The 17,717-nt window shown below is 35.8% G+C and overlaps 1 protein-coding gene across 12 annotated transcripts in view; it reads right to left on the reverse strand.

Annotated features, from left to right (window-relative positions):
• Positions 1–17,717, reverse strand: part of TENM3 (teneurin transmembrane protein 3) — a 708,976-nt gene that overhangs the window by 308,426 nt on the left and 382,833 nt on the right. For all 12 annotated transcript variants that reach the window (XM_087963269.1, XM_087963268.1, XM_026667191.2 and 9 more), the window contains one exon: positions 9,621–9,899. In XM_087963269.1, coding sequence (XP_087819395.1) covers positions 9,621–9,899 — 279 coding nt within the window. The remainder of the gene's footprint in view (positions 1–9,620; positions 9,900–17,717) is intronic.

The raw sequence follows: 17,717 nt of genomic DNA on the forward strand, positions 1-17,717 counted from the left end.
TCAGGTAGAGTATTCCAGACATTGACCACTCTGTTGCTGAAGTCGTATTTCCTGCAATCAAGTTTGGTGCGGTTAACCTTGAGTTTGTATCTATTGTGTGCTCTTGTGTTGTTATGGTTGAAGCTGATGTATTCATTGACAGGTAGGACATTGCAATGTATGATTTTATATATCATACTTAGATCTGACCGAAGACGGTATAATTCAAGGTTTTCTAGGTCTAGAATTTCAAGTCTGGCGGCATAAGGTATTCTACAACAAGGAGTGGAGAACTCTTCTTGTGAAATATTTCTGGACTTTCTCAACTGTGCTAATATCAGATACGTAATGTGGGTTCCAGACTGATGAGCTGTATTCGAGTATTGGTCTAGCAAATGTTTTGTATGCTCTAGTTAGTAGTGTGATATTACCAGAGAAAAAGCTATGTAGGATTAGGTTAACAACTCTTAATGCCTTTTTGGCTATGTAGTTACAGTGGGCTCTAGCACTTAGATCATTAGAGATGAGTATTCCAACGTCCTTTACAGAGCTTGGATCATCAACAAGATCTTAACTATTCAGCTTGTATTTTATTTTCTGCTTTTTTTTGCCAATATGTAAGACAGAGCATTTATTTGTTGAGATTTGAAGTTGCCATTTGTTTGACCATTCTGATACATAGTCAAGATCTTTTTGAAGGGTAGCAGTATTGTCTGTGGTATTGAACAGCTTTACATCATCAGCGAAAAGAACGCAGTTGCTCTTAATATGATCACAGAGGTCATTTATATAGAGTATGAAGAGAGCTGGTCCTAGAACACTGCCTTGGGGGACACCACTATTGACAGGTACAGAATTTGATAGGACACTCCCAATTTTGACCATTTATTGTCTGTTTGACAGGAATGCTTCTATCCAGTTATGCAGTTGTCCAGAGATACCATAGGATTTTATTTTTAGGAGTAGTTTGTCGTGTACCACTGAATCAAAGGCTTTACAGAAGTCTATGTAGATTGCGTCTATTGCTTTGCCCTGGTCGAGTTGTGTAGTCCATATGTTTTTGCAGTGTAAGAGTTGCAGATTACAGGATAGTTTTTTCCTGAAACCAAATTGTTTATTGGAGAGTAGGTTGTTTGTCTCTAAGTGGAGGATAATGGATTGGTTAATAATTGATTCCATGATTTTACAGGTGACGCAGCATAAGGAGATTGGTCTGTAATTTTCAACTAGGCTGGGGTTTCCCTTTTTGAAGATGGGGATGACCGTGGCTTGTGACCATAGGTTAGGCAAGGAGCTGGTCCTGAAAGATTTTTCAAAGATTATGCTTAGAGGCTATGGCAATGGATAGCTTTTTAAAGAAGTAGGCACATATTCCATCCAGTCCAATAGATAGAGATGGTTTTAGATTGCGTAGTGCTTTTTCAACATTGTCTTCTGTAAAATCAATATGTATTAGATCATTGTAGTTGTCTGTGGTTCGACTAGGAAATACTGGGCATGATCCATTGCTGTTTACAAATACTGAGCCGAAGAATGTGTTAAAGATGTTGGCTTTAATGGTGTCGTCGTTGCAGTCTTTACCACTAGGTCCTATCAGGGGTGGGATGGACTTTGAGTCTTTTAGTTTGTTGTTTACAAAATTGTAAAAAGCGTGGGTGGAATTGGTGCATAGAAGGTTTTCCTCTTGTTTAATGTGATAATTGGTGCATTCAGTCTTTATCTGGTGGCATAAATTTTTGTATTGGCTTTTGAAATTGGCAACGTGACCAGATTTGTTTTTCCACCAGAGTGATCTCTTTTTGGATTGAAGTTTCCTTATTGTTATGGGTAATCTGTTTTTTTGTTTTGTCTTGGGAGTTGTTGGTACATATAGTTTGATGAGTCTTTTGACTTCAAGTAAAAATATGTTGTAATGGTCTTCAACAGTATTGCATCCAGTGAATAGAGATTGCCAATCAAGGGATGAGAGATCGTTGTCTATAAGATCATAGTTGCCTTTTTTGAAGTTATAATTGGGGATTATGTCATTGTGATGATTTTTGTGTGGGCGTATGTTGAGACAATAGTCAATCATATTGTGGTCACTGCTGGAAAAGGGTTCTTTAGTTTGTATTCCGTAAATTAAATTCAAACTATTGCATAAGATGAGATCGAGGCAGTTGTTTAGTCTAGTGTTGTTGGTTACTAGTTGTTCCAGTCCCAGATTTGTAACAGCATTGTAGAAGGTTGCGTGTATGGGTTCAGTTGTACATTCATTTAGGGTCCAGTCAATATGAGGTAGATTGAAGTCACCAAGAAAGATAAAAGTGTATGGTTGCTGCCCATGTTAGTAGTGTATTTAGCTTGTTTACATGTTTGATGTCAAAATCAGGTGCTCTGTAACATAGTAAGAATCGAAATGTGATATTTAAGGATAGTTCACAGATTATGGTCTCAGGAAGAGCAAGCTCCTGGGTAACTTGGATGTTTTTTAGATGTAAGGACTTTTTATAGAAGATAGCAACACCACCTCCTCTACGAATTTCACAATCTGATCGGTAAACATGATAGTCTCTTACTGTGGTAATGGAGTCAGGGAGAGATGCGTTGAGCCATGTTTCACAGACAAATATGATGTCGAATTTAGCCATATTTAGTAAGAGGAGAAATTCAGGTATTTTATTCACAAGGCTTCTTGCATTGAGTAGCTTGCATTTAAGGCCAGCAGTAGTTGGAATTGAGGTAGTTAGGGGCGTGCGTGCCTAGTCTTGGGTGATGGTGGATTGGTTGAGGTAGGGTTGTGGTTGAAGGTTAAAGCTGAGTTGTGGGTTGTGTGACTTACTTTTGATATAGTCAGCATGGTAGTCAATGTACAGGTCCTTCTCTCCATTGTCTATATGTTTTTTAAGTTCAGTGCGGAGTACACGGGAGCGGGCATGTTGCTGTATGGTTAGGTCAGGGCGACAACGGAGGTTCTTATGGTTGGTGTTGGTTTTGGTGAGTGAATTTATAGTGTAAATGAATTTACGTTTGCTTGATTCATTTTTGCAAATGACCCTGCAGAAGCGCGGGGCCACAGAGCCGTCTCTGTTTTTGAGCTCTCGGCCAATGCGGGAAATGTCAAGTATTTCATCAGGGGAGATGTTTGATGCTTGATAATCACTGATGATGTTTCGGACAGTTTTGATGTCATCATTATCATTGATGTCCTCTAGACCAAATAAGATGGCGTTTGGACGTTTCTGTTCACACTCAACAGCTTCTCTGATGAGGATTGGGATATCATTATTTGTCTGGCTTATGTTTTTTTGTGGATTGGGTTGTGGATTGGGTTGTGGTTGTTGGGTAGAGATGTGGTTTGTAGCTATTGGATGTTCAGGTTTTTGCGTTGTGTCTTTTTTTTCAAGGTTGGATAATCTTTCTTTTAAGGCGTTCAGGGATGCTACTATGGTGTCAAGGGATGTTATTCGTGTTTCAGTGGTATCAACTCTTTCCAAAAGATCCAGTTTGGGTTTGCATGATTTGCAGAGATATGGAAACTCATTGGATGATTCTAGGTATTGAATCATTTGCTTGGGTAATCCCAAGCAGTCATGATGAGCGTATTTGTTACATAGAGAACATTTGATGGAGTTTTCATTATCCTTTAGAGTTTTGTAGCATTTAAGGCATGTGCACGAGTCTTGTGGTTCATTGGTGGGGATTACTTTCTCTTTAGGTTGTGGTTTGGCATTGGATTTTTTTCTTGGCATGGTAGGTTTGTTAAGATGGTACGTTGATTAAATTAATTAACGGAACAATTTTGGATAATCAATATAGCCAATATCACACCAATCAATCAATTGCAGTAATCTCTCTAGTCAAATAATTTTCCTAAGCAACAATCAGCCTAATCAATTAATTACACTAATCACTAATCAATTAATTACACTAATCATTAATCACACTGTTCAATTAAATTCACTAAATCACTGATTTTACTAATCAATTAAATTACATGAATCTTGATCTTTTAAACTAATCAGTAATCACACTATTTGCACAAAACACTCTAATCACACTAATCAATTAAGATTACAAGTCAAGCACAAAGTTTATTGCCCTTGTTTTTTCTTTTAGTTTCTTTCCTGGCCCAGTAATAATTATATCAACAATCCTGAATGAGCAGGTTTGCTACTCTCTGATTCATTAATTAAAACCCTTTTACTGCTAGCTCTGTATTTTTTTTATTAAAAATAAATAAAAATAAAAGCAAAACTACAATGTAAGTTCTATAGGTGTGTAGTACAGATTTCTTTTAGTGCAGTATCAAAAACTAAACTTTTAAATTTAGAAAGTAATGAGAGATTGTGTTAAAATTCTTTGGTCAATTACACATCCAAAATACTTCTAATGAATGAAACGGACTAGCAATATATTATACACTATCAAAAAGAAAAAAGTGAAAAAATATTTGTACACTATCAAAAAAGAAAAAAGTGAAAGAAAGCTAAATTAGCCAAAAGGGTTATTTTTTTTCAATAAAAATATTTTAAGTATTACTTTGCATATATATATATATATTTGTCAACATCATTTTTTATATCAATTTTTTAAAAAACAGGTCCATTAATGTCATTTGTGCTTCCCTCCCCCGAAATGCATCAGTTTAATTACAATGTATCAGTTTAATACTGCATTCAATTTTGGTCACCACACTATACATACGATGAACAGTTGCAGGAACTGGGCATGGCTAATCTAATAAAGAGAAGGACCAGGGGAGACATGATAGCGGTCTTCCCATATTTGAGGGGCTGCCACTGAGAGGAGGGGTCAAGCTATTTTCCAAAGCACCTGAAGGCCAGACAAGGAATAATGGCCGGAAACTGAACAAGGAGAGATTTAACTGGAAATAAGGAGACATTTTCTGACAATGGAACAGCTTGCTTTCAGAAATTGTGGGAGCTTCATCACTGGAAACTTTCAGAAATTGTGGGAGCTTCATCACTGGAAACTTTCAAGAAGAGATTGGACTGCCATTTGTCAGAAATGGTGCAGGGTCTCCTGCTTGGATGGAGGGTTGGACTAAATGACCTAGAAGGTCCCTTCCAACTCTGCTAATCTGTTAATTTTAAATCAGTAAATGACAGAAGAATATCTTCAGCATTTTGTCATCTCACAGAACATTCAAAACCTTTATTTATTTATTAGTTCATTCAATTGATTAGGGACACCTATCTCCACAAGTGGAAGGGCAAGCAATATTCATACCAGAAACAGAACTGCTATTACAAAAGCCATAATAAATAATAGATTCATTTTAAGATAGCTTTATGGTTATACATAGGATCTTATTTTAAATAATGCATAAAAGCTGCACTGAAAATGTTACAACATATAGTAGATGACATGGTTGATTTAAACCTCTTTCAAGCCTTGGAATTAATACACCCGCAGCCTTTTACTAACAAATCTCTGATAATCTAAGTGCGCGTAAGACATTTATTTAGGCAACATTTTTTCATTGCAGCAAATTAGATCAGAGGCCTCCAAACTTGACAACTTTAAGACTTGTGGACTTCAACTCCCAGAATTCTCCAGCCAGCATAGCTGGAGATATAACACATCTCCTTTGTAAATCAAAAGTAAGAAAATTGTCTAACTTAATTTTCTGAGTTAATATTGAAATCATTCTACTAGTTTATTATTTGTTTGTCCCTTTTAACTATTGAAACCTTAGCTAATTTCATATGTTGGTCTTGTATATTTTTCAGTACTATTTCTCTATTAGATTTAAAACTATATCCAAGATAATCTAATTTTCAGCAATATCCTCTTCTATCTCTTCTTTTAAGCCCATTTATATTGTATGACACAGTCTAAAGCAGGAGTGTCAAACTGATTTCATTGAGGGCCACATCAGGGTTGTGTTTGATCTTGAAGAAGGTGGGGTGGGCATGGGCAGGGTTGGCGCGGCCAGGGTAGGTATGGCCAGCTCAATGACACTCGGGGGCACCTGTGATGGCCAAGTGCTAAGGCAGGACTTCCCTCAGACCCTCCCTCCCTCTCATTACAATCTCCTTCCTTCCTTCCTTCCTTCCTTCCTTCCTTCCTTCCTTCCTTCCTTCCTTCCTTCCTTCCTTCCTTCCTTCCTTCCTTCCTTCCTTCCTTTCCTTCCCTCTTCCTCTCCTTTCTTCTTCCTTCCCCTCTTTTCTTATTTTTCCTTCCTTGCTCTTTTCCCCATCTTTTTTTCTTTGTCTTTGTCTTTCCTCTTTCCCTTTCTCCTTTACTGTCCCTTCTTGGATGCTCAAATGCAAAAAGGGAGAAACAGTTTTTTATAAGGCTGGATTTGTCTACCTCCTCTCTTAATCACTTTTACTGGAAAAGGCTTTCTGGACATTTTTGGATGATTTTCCTCAAGCCGCAGGGAAATAAGATAATTGTAAGATGAAAATTGATATTAATTTTCCAAATTGGGAAACTTTGGAATAAACATATGGTTGGATTGTCAGTATTAGAATCCAAATATATTAAAATTATAGAATCTCTATGGCACTATTTACAAATGTATTTGTTAAAAATATTATTTAGACCAGCAGCTTCTGACACACATGTCAGGATTCCAGCAGTTATCTCAATTAAATCAGGACTCTTGAACCTAACTTCCAAAACTTCAAAAGGATTTATTGGGAGTTAAAATATCTGGCACTGCCTCGGTGTAGCCGACTCTGAGACACATAATTCATTGTCACCCTTGATCCTGGTTTTCCCCACCCCCTGGATGTATCATAATTCATATTCTCCAATGGGACACATCCATAGCCAAGTATCATCAATCATGTTATCCAGTTAGAATTTTGCATGGCAGAAACTTCAATCACCTAGTTACTATCTTTGAAAACTATTTCTGGAATGCACTTTTGGTTTCCAAGCTACCGCACTGCTCCCCCTCCCTTTCTGTTGGCAACTCTAAAAGACCATAGAAATATTTTATGAGTTGAAATAAGAGATACATGTTAAATCTTTAAACCTAAAAATGATATTTTTATAAATATTTATCAATAAATCAATGTGTTATGCAAATATGAAGAAATGAGTAGAATAATAAATAAAAGTCCCTATATTACCTAGAGAATGGCAAAGTGTCTTAACTTCTATAGCAAGAGTACCAATGGATCTTGTTATGACTAAAATAATTATAATTTATTGGACTCCATTACATTTGTGTAAGAAACACTGCCTAGTACAGCACTTTATTGGAGATATAATATGGAAAATACTTCTTTAAAACATATTCCTACACTGTCCTATACTTACCAAGTTTTGGGAGAAAACAATGAGTGTATAGATCTGAGTGGCAAAAGATAAATTTTTCTGAAGATAATATTCTTTTGAGCTATACACCTTGTACTTGGAACTTGAGAAATGGACAACATAAATGAATGTGGCCTTACTATGTTTAAAGATTGATATTGCAGCATTGGAAAGATAAATGTATGGCTCTGTTTATTGTGTATTGAAGACCTGATTGCACTTGCCTTACAAGTGGATTGCCTAAAGATATAGACTGTAGGAGATGACCAGGCTGAGCCTGGATGTGCATGTGTGTGTTAAACACATCCTTGGTCTCGAGTCTCTTCATACTCACAAGAGATCAAAGTCCAACCCACCTCGAATGCAGTTGACTCTTGTCTACTGCCAATTTGCTTTGACTGTTAGTAGTTCAGATTCTTGTAGAGAGCATAAGCATACAATAAACCTATATTCATTTGAACTGCCTGGATTCTTGATTTCCTGCACTTGACACAGACTTTGTATAGACAAGTCTATAGTGAAATATTGGACTCATTTATATAGAATATAGTGGGTTAAAAAGTGATAGTCGTACAAATATATTAGAAATATATATACATATTTGAATAATATGTGGATAAATATATATGTGATTATTACTGTTATAATGACATATCACACTATGATTTGGTTTTCTTTTTTTTTTCATTTTTTTAATTAATGCACTTATGTTTATTTATCTTCTCTTTGACATGTTATGTATCCCAATCATTATTATCTTTGGCTTCTGCTCTTTTTCTTTTTCTGTTATTAATTAAAAAGCAATTTAACAAAGAAAAACACCACGAGAAAGTAGAACTGCACCAAGTTGTATATTAAACTAGTAGATTTCAGATTCACAAACAACATTCATCCTAACTCAGAAAAGTTGTTCATATAAATAAAACTTAAGTTTGCACTACCTATTGACAGTGGAAATTGGATTTGCTATCTTTGAAACAGGATGATTGACCCCACATATTAAGATGCTAGAAACAAATAATCACCATTACTAATACTTGCACAATTTATACACTACAATTAGAACATTGTTCTGATATTACAAAGACTCTAGAACTTTGTTACATGTCAGATGCAATATTTATATTTATGTCATAAATCTTTTAATATCACTTGAGGAAAACAATTTTAAAGCTATATTGCTTGTCTAAATCTAAACAAATGTATTTTCAGTACTGAGTTACCCAACCAGGGAAAGCCAGGGTCAAGTGCATGCTTAGCCATGAAAATTTATTAAATGATTTTGGATTGGTCATTCTCTTCATCCTTTGGTTCATCCTTTCTCTCCAGAGTTGTGAGAATCAAATGGAGATGCCGATATAAGTCATATAGGGGTCATTACAAAAGTATTATATAAATCTATCAAATAAATCAATAAAGATGCAAAATTCACATCATTTATTGTCAACTCCACTAGGTATACTAGACCATACATTCAACTCCACTCAAACAATACAAGTACTTCTATTGAAATTGGTTGTAGTAACAGAATCTTAGAAATGCTGCACTTCCTCATTTTTCTTATACTTCAGAGCAAAGGTGGTATTCAGCAGGTTCTAACCAGTTCTGGAGAACCAGTAGTGGAAATTTTGAGTAGTTCAGAGAACCGGCAAATACCATCTCTGACTGGAGATTTTACAGTATCCTTCCCCTGCCACGTCCACCAAGCCATGCCCACAGAACCGGTAGTAAAAAAAATTGAATCCCACCACTGCTTCAGAGGTCTTTCACTGAGTCACTTCTGAATATCATCTGGATATTCCAGATTTAAAAAACTGTTTCACCCCCTTTTGTCCTTCTTCTTACTCCCTGCACTCACATATTCCCCCATTGTAATTGTGTAATTGTTAAATTACTGTGAATTCTAAAAAAAGATGAATTTTTATAAAAGTCTATATTTTTATGAACAGAGTTCAAAAACATCAAAAATAAGGATTGGGTTCACCAGGAAACTTCTTTTGTTCAAACTCTCCCAATTTATATTTCTTATAAAACTGTTTTATGCTGTCAGGCATTTGACCGATAAATCTACTATTGTCTATATAGGGCTTTCTTCAACCAAAGCATATATGCTACCACAAAATTATGAAGCCACATAGATGAAAAAGCAATTAGATATAACACTTCAGTGTTCTAATGTCACCTATAGACTGTGAATAATCTTGTTACTTTAACAATTAATTGAGTAAAATTTACAAAGGAATTCTATTTCCAGTATTTTATTTAAATTTTTGTTTAAATTATAATAAAAAATAAAAAAATGTATTTCATACATACATAAACTTTTAAAATAGATTTTTTAACTTTAGACATAAAGACAAACTTACCATTCTCACTGTCGGACTTGTTTTCATGCTCCGTATCAGTTAAAGTAAGAGCTGAATTGGAACGACTTGAGAGACAGGAACTGCGGCCTGATTTGACCCCCCTGCCCCATAGTCTCATGGCATGCTCTGGAGACATCACTCCTTCATTTTCAGTGTCAGCATCTGACCCTGCACTGATAGAGTAACCTCTGTGGGGAAGCCCCATTTCAGCACAAAATGCCAGTCCTCTTCGAGTCGCTGGTTCACAAACTCCTAACTGTCTTAGGGTAAAATTCTGTCCTAATAAGGGGAAAAAAAAACATAACATAAGAATCTTTTTATTTTCTTAGAAACAGAGTAATTAAATTAAGATCACAGTAATTATATAAGTTTTTCCAGTACAGTAATATTTAAAATTTTGTTGCTAAAATCCACATGGCTATAGTTAATATATCAATTTTAATGTTGTCATTATGTGATGAACCTTTTAATTTTCTTCATTTCACATCATTACTGCTTACATTCTTCAATCCCTACAAAGTATTCATATATATCACTGCAAATCTAGAAGGACTGAGAACATGCAGCCGTCCTGCCCCTCAAGCTGATTATAAAAAGATTAAGAAGATTATAAAAAAAGGAATATAATCAGTGTCCACCATAAGCTACTGAAAATCCAGAGTCAACAAAAATTCCCTTAACCACCTCACTACCACTATATTTCATAGTTTTTTTTAATGTTTGAAAGTTACTTCACATAATTTTAAAAGAAAAATAGAGAATAAAACAGTAAAAATAATACTAACCGCTTTTTCAAAAAGTTTTTTACCACAAGTAATCTAATGTTGCTCTTATATACCTTTCTGTGGCAAATGTAAATATGTATACCTAACAATATTATTGAAGTGAGCAGATTCAAAAAGGACAGAAAACTGAATGCATGGTTCGTGAAATACAAACTGGGTTAATGACCCTGGCCAGGCAGCTTTTAACTGAGCCAGTTAATTACTTTATTGTTGTGGTCTTATCAGTTGTTGCAATCAGTTTTATCTGAGTCAGGATTGTAAATGGATTCTAAGACACTCATAAATAATGTAAACAGTTGCTGCAATTATCTACAAATCAAAGAGTACTTATCACTATGCTGCACATACATAACAGAATAAAAATGCATGGAGGAAAAAAGATAAGTGTCTCTACACTAAATAGTCCATAATGGAAAGTAAACTGTGTGAAGGCTATTAGGATGAATCAGTAAGCAATCAAATCTTTAAACAAGAATCACACTATATAGTTTACAGTTGGCTGTTTAAAGATTAAAATCTAAAATTCTCTGCACATTCACTAAATACTTCCATATCATCACCAATGTTTAGCAGTTGCACAGTTAGATTTGTTAGTTCTAAATTGACAAAAGTGACAATATTGTTTGAGAACAATAAAAACAATAAAATTTTCAATGAAAATTTCTACTACAATCAAATGACACCTGACATTTAAGATTAGCATAACTTAAATTCAAAACAGATATTTTATTATATGTCTACGGGATAATGCTATCATAACTTGAAAATGTACATTAAGAAGTAGGCTGACATATTTCACCAAGCTATAAAACGCTCTTTACAAATAACAATCACTGTGTTTATATGCTAAGACAAAATATTTTATGGCCTAGTATAAAGTATAAAACTAGCATACAAATTAAAAGTGTATATGTTTGTAATTCTTCTTGCGAATTCATATAATATAATATTTATTTATGTAAGCTGTCAATCATGGCTTTACAATTTAATTTTTGACTTTCAAGAAATAGCATATACATTCAGACTGGAAGTCTGTTTCTTCAAATATGCTATGTGCTAAAAATGCTTAATTTATTTTTTTAGCATAATGGTATGTTCCCATATCAGTTAGATCTAGCAACCTACCTTTAGAAAATGAAATTGCCAAAGATCAACTATATTTGCTAATTTGTTTATTGAAGAATGTCACTTGTAAAGATACACATTTAACATATAATGTTAAAATATATTTGTTCTATTACTAATGTATTTTGGGATTGAGTTTTTTACAACAGTTTTCTGTACTGGAATAAAAAGCAAAATAAATAAAATGTGCTGTACTAATGTATAAAATAAATGAACAAAAGAGGGTAAATGTTTTATCTATTCACAAGATGTGTGTTTAAAGTACAAGCATAAAAATGTAGTTTAATAACTAGGACATAAAAAAGAAAACAACATGATATGATACACAGCTTGGAAAAATATACATAAAGCATCTGTCCCATTTATGCATGGCTTCATTGCAGTTGCATATAAGCCATATAATCATCATTATCACAGTTTTAAAACTCTTAATTGCTCTGAAAAATCCTAATATTTTTCAATACACATTCATTAATTGGCTTAATTTTCTTTTGCATTTTTGTATTGGTTTTAAGGGTCTCTTTGGATTTGAAAATGGCACTGTGGTATGTAGTTATCTGTGGACACAGAGATGGCTTTACAGTTCCTGACAATGCTCACAATTTTCTAACAGTGTTGGTTAAGCATATCTTCAAAGCTGGTGGAGGCTTCATAACAGAGTTCACCACCAGTTTCTGTCGGCAGCTGCTGCTTCTTTGGCTGGATATTACAGTGATGTAAGCTTTTTTTCTTAGTGACTTTGTAGCCCTTGAGCAGTTGTGTTCTCTACCTAGATTCCAGTACATTACACAGCAACTGGCAAAATATGCAGCAGTCATCCAGTCTGACGATGTGTCCTCACCAGGGCTCAGATGATTAAGGACCAATGCTGGTCAGCTCTGCAAGAACCAATGCCCTCAGGCTGGATACACAGTCTTGCCAATGAATGCCAAAAAGAGTGAAGAGTGCACATCTCAAATTTCTCCAGTTGTTTGATACAGAGTCAAAACTCACATCCATATAGGAGGGAAGGGAAGCCATAGCTCTGTAGCTTTTAGCTTTGTGGAGATGTTGTGTTGACTAAGCATTCTAGGACATAACAACCATAGTGCCTGGCTGGCCTGGCTGATTTTGGAATCAATTACTTTGTTCAAAGACCCATCACTCAAGATGATGCTTCTCATGTTTTTGAAGCTGTTTTTTGTAAGCTGGATGTTGCTAACAGTTATATTTGTTTCTATGGATTTGGTATGAGCTGGTGAAGTACTTCAGTCTTGTTCAGGTGATAATTAGCATGAACAGTATAGCAGCTTCTGAGAATTTGTTAGCCAACTGCTGTCTTTATGAGTTAGAACCACAATCATAAGCAAACGGTTTTTGAATGACTGTGTGGAGGCACTTTATCTGCACATTTAAGCAGTGCATGTTAAAAAGAGCTGTCCATTCGATTTCTGACACAGACTTCCTCCTTCAGCCCTGACAAGATGTAACAACATGCAGATGAAAAACAGATTGAATAGGACTGTGACTAGCAGAAAACCGTTTTACTCCCATTGCAAATGGCAAATGCAGTTGATATACACCACTGTAAAAAACCTGTCCTGCCACTCCATTATGTAGTGGTTGAATCAACTACAGGAATTTCCTCAGACTTCCATAACATCTCAGAATAATCCAGAAAGCCTCCATGGTTACATTGGGTCAATGAAGACAGAGTAAAGAGACTAGTTCTGCTCAATGTACCTCATCTGGACTTGCCTTACAACAAATATCACATCTTCTGTACATTGTTTTGGCCAAAAGTCAACTAGTACTTCTGGGAGGTTTCTTTCTGATACAATTACAAGTTTGTTTGACAATGCAAGTAAAGACTTCGCATGCGATGTGTAAGAGAAGAGTGCTATCTGATTTATTTCCCTTTTTAAAGAAATCCACAATGAGCAAATCACGGACATCATCAGGTATCTCTTCCATGGGCAAAGTGCTTCCAAGATGTCTTGGAATGCTTGCAAGGAATTTGGGTTTAGTGCTTTACAGATCTCAACAGGAATCCATCTGCAGGAAATGACCAGGCAGAGGGAGAGATCAAATGCATCGTCAATCATGATGAATTGGAGATTGGACTGCCATTTGTCAGAAATGGTGTAGGGTCTCCCACTTGGGTGGGGTGGTTGGACTAGATGACCTACAAGGTCCCTTCCAACTCTGATTATGTTATCTGTTATGAGTCCCTTCATGCCCACAAGACATCTAAGTCCAGCCCACCTTGAATTCCTTCTACTCTTATCTTCCGCTAATTTCCCCTGATCATTAGTAATTCACATTCTTGTAGAGACCTTAAGCTTGCAATAAATCTTTATATTAACTTGGGTATCTTGATTTTCTTGGAGCTTGACATCATCCTACCTGTAGTTATATTTGAGCTCTTCTGTAAGATCACTTCCTTGATTTCATCAGTTAGAGGGAGGCAGGTTTAGGGCATAATTTGTTCTATTGTCAAACAACTATTACTCTTTTTTCTAACATTCACTGCCTACTTATAAAATAACCTACATCCATTATTTTGTGTCAGGCATTCTAGAGAGTACGTCTTGACCACTTTCTGTGTGATATGCTTTCAGGTATTTGAAGAGTGTTCTTATTCCCCACTCCTTCAATCTGTCTTAATAAAAACAATAGAGACTTAATTTCTAATTCCCTAATCTTCCTTTATTGCTCTCATCTGAATGCATTCCAATGTGTCTGAATCCTTCCTAAGTATCATATACAGAACTGGATGCAGTACTCAAAATGAGATCAGATCAATACAGAATAATGTATTATAAAGTGGAAATTATACTGCTGGGATTCAATGTAAAAAGGCATTTTACTTCTTTGCAACCATATAAAAATGCTGACTCGTTTTCAGTTTGCAATATACTATTATTTCAGAACCATTTTTACAACTATTATTAAGCTCCAATACCAAGTTAGGTAGCCCATCTTGTACCTAATTGTTAATTCTGACATGTATATTTTGTTAAATGGGTTTTGTCATTCGTCACAGCCACATGCCTATAATGTATTTCTTTTATAATTCTAAATGAGATAATTGGCACCAAAAGGTGAAGACTACTAATCTTCAAAATTAATCTGTACATGCAAAATATGTACATTGGATTAAGAAGCTGGGGAACTGCTAAAATACTATAATGAAGAAAGATAACTATCAAGATCCAGGTGTTGCCAAAGATAACTATCAAGATCCAGGTGTTTCCAAACTGATTAGAAGCAGTATACCATTTCAGATGGAGAGTATATAGCTAAAGTACACAGTAATTTTAATACACAGCATGTAATTATAGCTGCTCTTTTTCTTGGTCAGACAAATCCCAGGAGGTAGAAAATAGACTTGATCTACATAAACAATTGTCAAATGATAAATAGTGATGTCTATTGCTGGTCTAAGACCGTAATAAAGTTATATTCATTCATGGTTGTTTTGCAAAGGGTACTGGTTTGCAAAAAGATGGCAACAAGAGTGAAGGATGTATGTCTCTTTGTGTTAGAGGGATAGGTATATTTTTAAAGTATTTTGGGTGTAGCAAAGGGTAATAAAGATCATGAGAGATTAGACTATGCAACTAGTGGGTAAGTTTCTGCATTCACTTGCTCCCTTTTCAATTGATATACATGGATTGGTTCCCAGGCTAGATCAACTGGACCACACATCCTAACTGTGTGCTATAGGGAGCAGAGATGCATCTCACTAAAGTGGAGACTTTTTGGAGCCATCCTGGTAGATGAGGAGGCTTGATGGGCCAGTGTAGATGGTATTTGGTTGGGCAAACATCACAGTAATGTCTATTATTGGAGGCTCAAATATAAAGACAGTGAGAGGTGTGCTCTGTATTTCAGGATTGCTTGGTGAATTTGTGTCAGCATTTGTGCTTACAGTGGCCATTTGTGGTTGCAGAGGTGCTATGGACAAAACAGGAGACAGCAACAGGCACAGGATTTCCTGGCCCTTACCAATTATCACTATTGTGCTTTGGTCTACTTTGTGGTCCCGAAATTTAGCCTGGGACTTGAAGAATTCCCCAGACACAATGTGATGTCGAAAGAGTGGTGATTAGGATATCTGAAAGAGAGTAGCAGCAAAAGAATGCTGGTACCTTAGACCTATCATATGACTTGTCTTCTTTGAGGTCATTTTTGTCTAGATGATTGGAATCATGAAGAGATAATGTGCCGACCATTTTAATGTCAATTAAATCTGATATCCAGATGTCACTAGTTGTTGGGCTTGGTAATAAACTTTTGACTTGTGTGCTCTCCTCCCCCATCCATCAGTATGAACTGAGTATCCTCTCAGATGAAAGCTGAAAGTTGGATTATTTGGTATTTTGTTGACCTATCCCCAGCTTCTATTTTGTGGAGTTCCACAGGCTTCGGTACTCTCCAAACTCCCAATTAACATCTACATGAACCCATTGCATGAGATAATTTATCACCATAGGATAAGACATCATCAATACATTGATATTCAATTATATATCTTCATCCTAGGCAAAGTAAGTGATGCTGTTGATGTCCTGTCCCTAAACCTGAAACTATAGAAGTCTGGGTGGAGAACAACAGGTTTCAACTGAACATAGGCAATGGTTCTGGGGTTTGAGGCCATCTGGATATGGCATTTTACCATATTTAATCCTGCATGGAATGTTACTGCCCCAGACAGACCCAGTTCACAATTAGAAGTCCTTCTAGATTCACAGTTCCTGCTGAAGAACCGAGTGGCACTTGTGGTTAGGAGTGCCTTTGTTGTGTGCTTTCCTGTACTACGAGGCTCTATTCATAGTTACTCATGGTCTGATCAGTTCTAGAAAAAATCATTCTAATGTGCTCTATATGAGACTGCACTTGAAATTATTCAAAAGCTTTAGTTGGTGCAGAAGGCAGCTGCACGAACAATTATGTGTGCCTCAAGGACAGCACACATTCCATCTCTGTTCCACAACCTTCATTGCTTGCCAGTTTGCTTCTGGATGCAACACAAGGTGTTGGTTTTGACCTTTAAAGACATTTCTAAAATTCTGTTTTCGCTTTGTCATTATGGAATACTTAGTGCAGATTAATGAGAAAAAAATGAATTTCAACAACTGTAGAACCAGGCTGAAGCATAACAAAATTAACAAAAATGAAGGGGGTCTGAATACTTTCTGAATGCACTGTATATAGCCACCAGTCTCAATTCTGTGATTCCTAGCAAATCACAATGTAAAACATAAAAACAAGAAATTTAAAGCTCTACATAGCATAGTTAAAGGGACCTCTCTTTCCTGTTACATCTATCTAACCCATCAGGAGGAGCAGGAGGGGTATGCCAAGAGCCCAGTCGGCTAAAAATTTATCTGTGGCAGGATCTATGGTGGCATGCTGCTTCTACTGTGGCCCCGTCCTATGGAATATCATTCATCCTGAGGTGAGATCGTACTTGCTTTCCAGAAAACCTTCAAGACATGGGTTTTCCATTAATCTTGATGGATACTTCTCCAGGAGTTCCAACCCTCAAAATATATCAGAACATAATCCTGAAATGGTGTAATTCAACCTCTTTTCTCTGAATGTAGATCAGGCTACCTTATGTAAAAACCAGTGAAACACACTCTAAAGAGTGTGTGTCACTGGTCTTGACATAAGGTAGCCTGATCTACACTTAGTTTGATCTACAATAGTTTAAAACTATTGCTAAAATTGTGGCACTCCATCAACCCCGCACAAAAAAAGCTGATTGGAATAACTGCAAGCTAATCTATGATTGCATACTTGGGTCACATTTGTCCAAAATTACTATTGGTTCATGGGCTCTCCATTTAGGCCCCTGAGGATCAGCTTTCTCCTTTTAATGCCCAGGAAGTCATAAGGAAGCATGGTTATAATTTTACAACCAAATTAGATGTTTGTAGCTCAGTATATAATAAAATTTCACCATTATTTCCTATAGTTAAAAATGAAATTTGTTATAAAAATATACTTAAAAATAGAAGGTTCTAATAAGGTTTAATTCAATTGAGAATAAAGCATATGCCTTTGGCATATTTCTTATAATATTCTTTTAATATATACCTTTGTCCACATGAATCAAATGTGCTTGAGGAACTATCTGCTTCACTGACCTAATTTCTTTAAAACCTTGGCAAAAATTCTGTCACTTATCTTGTAGAAT

This window comes from Notechis scutatus, chromosome 4 (genome assembly GCF_049901735.1).
Source record: "Notechis scutatus isolate UNSWTSFEM ecotype Mainland chromosome 4, rNotScu1.2, whole genome shotgun sequence".
Lineage (NCBI taxonomy): Eukaryota > Metazoa > Chordata > Lepidosauria > Squamata > Elapidae > Notechis > Notechis scutatus.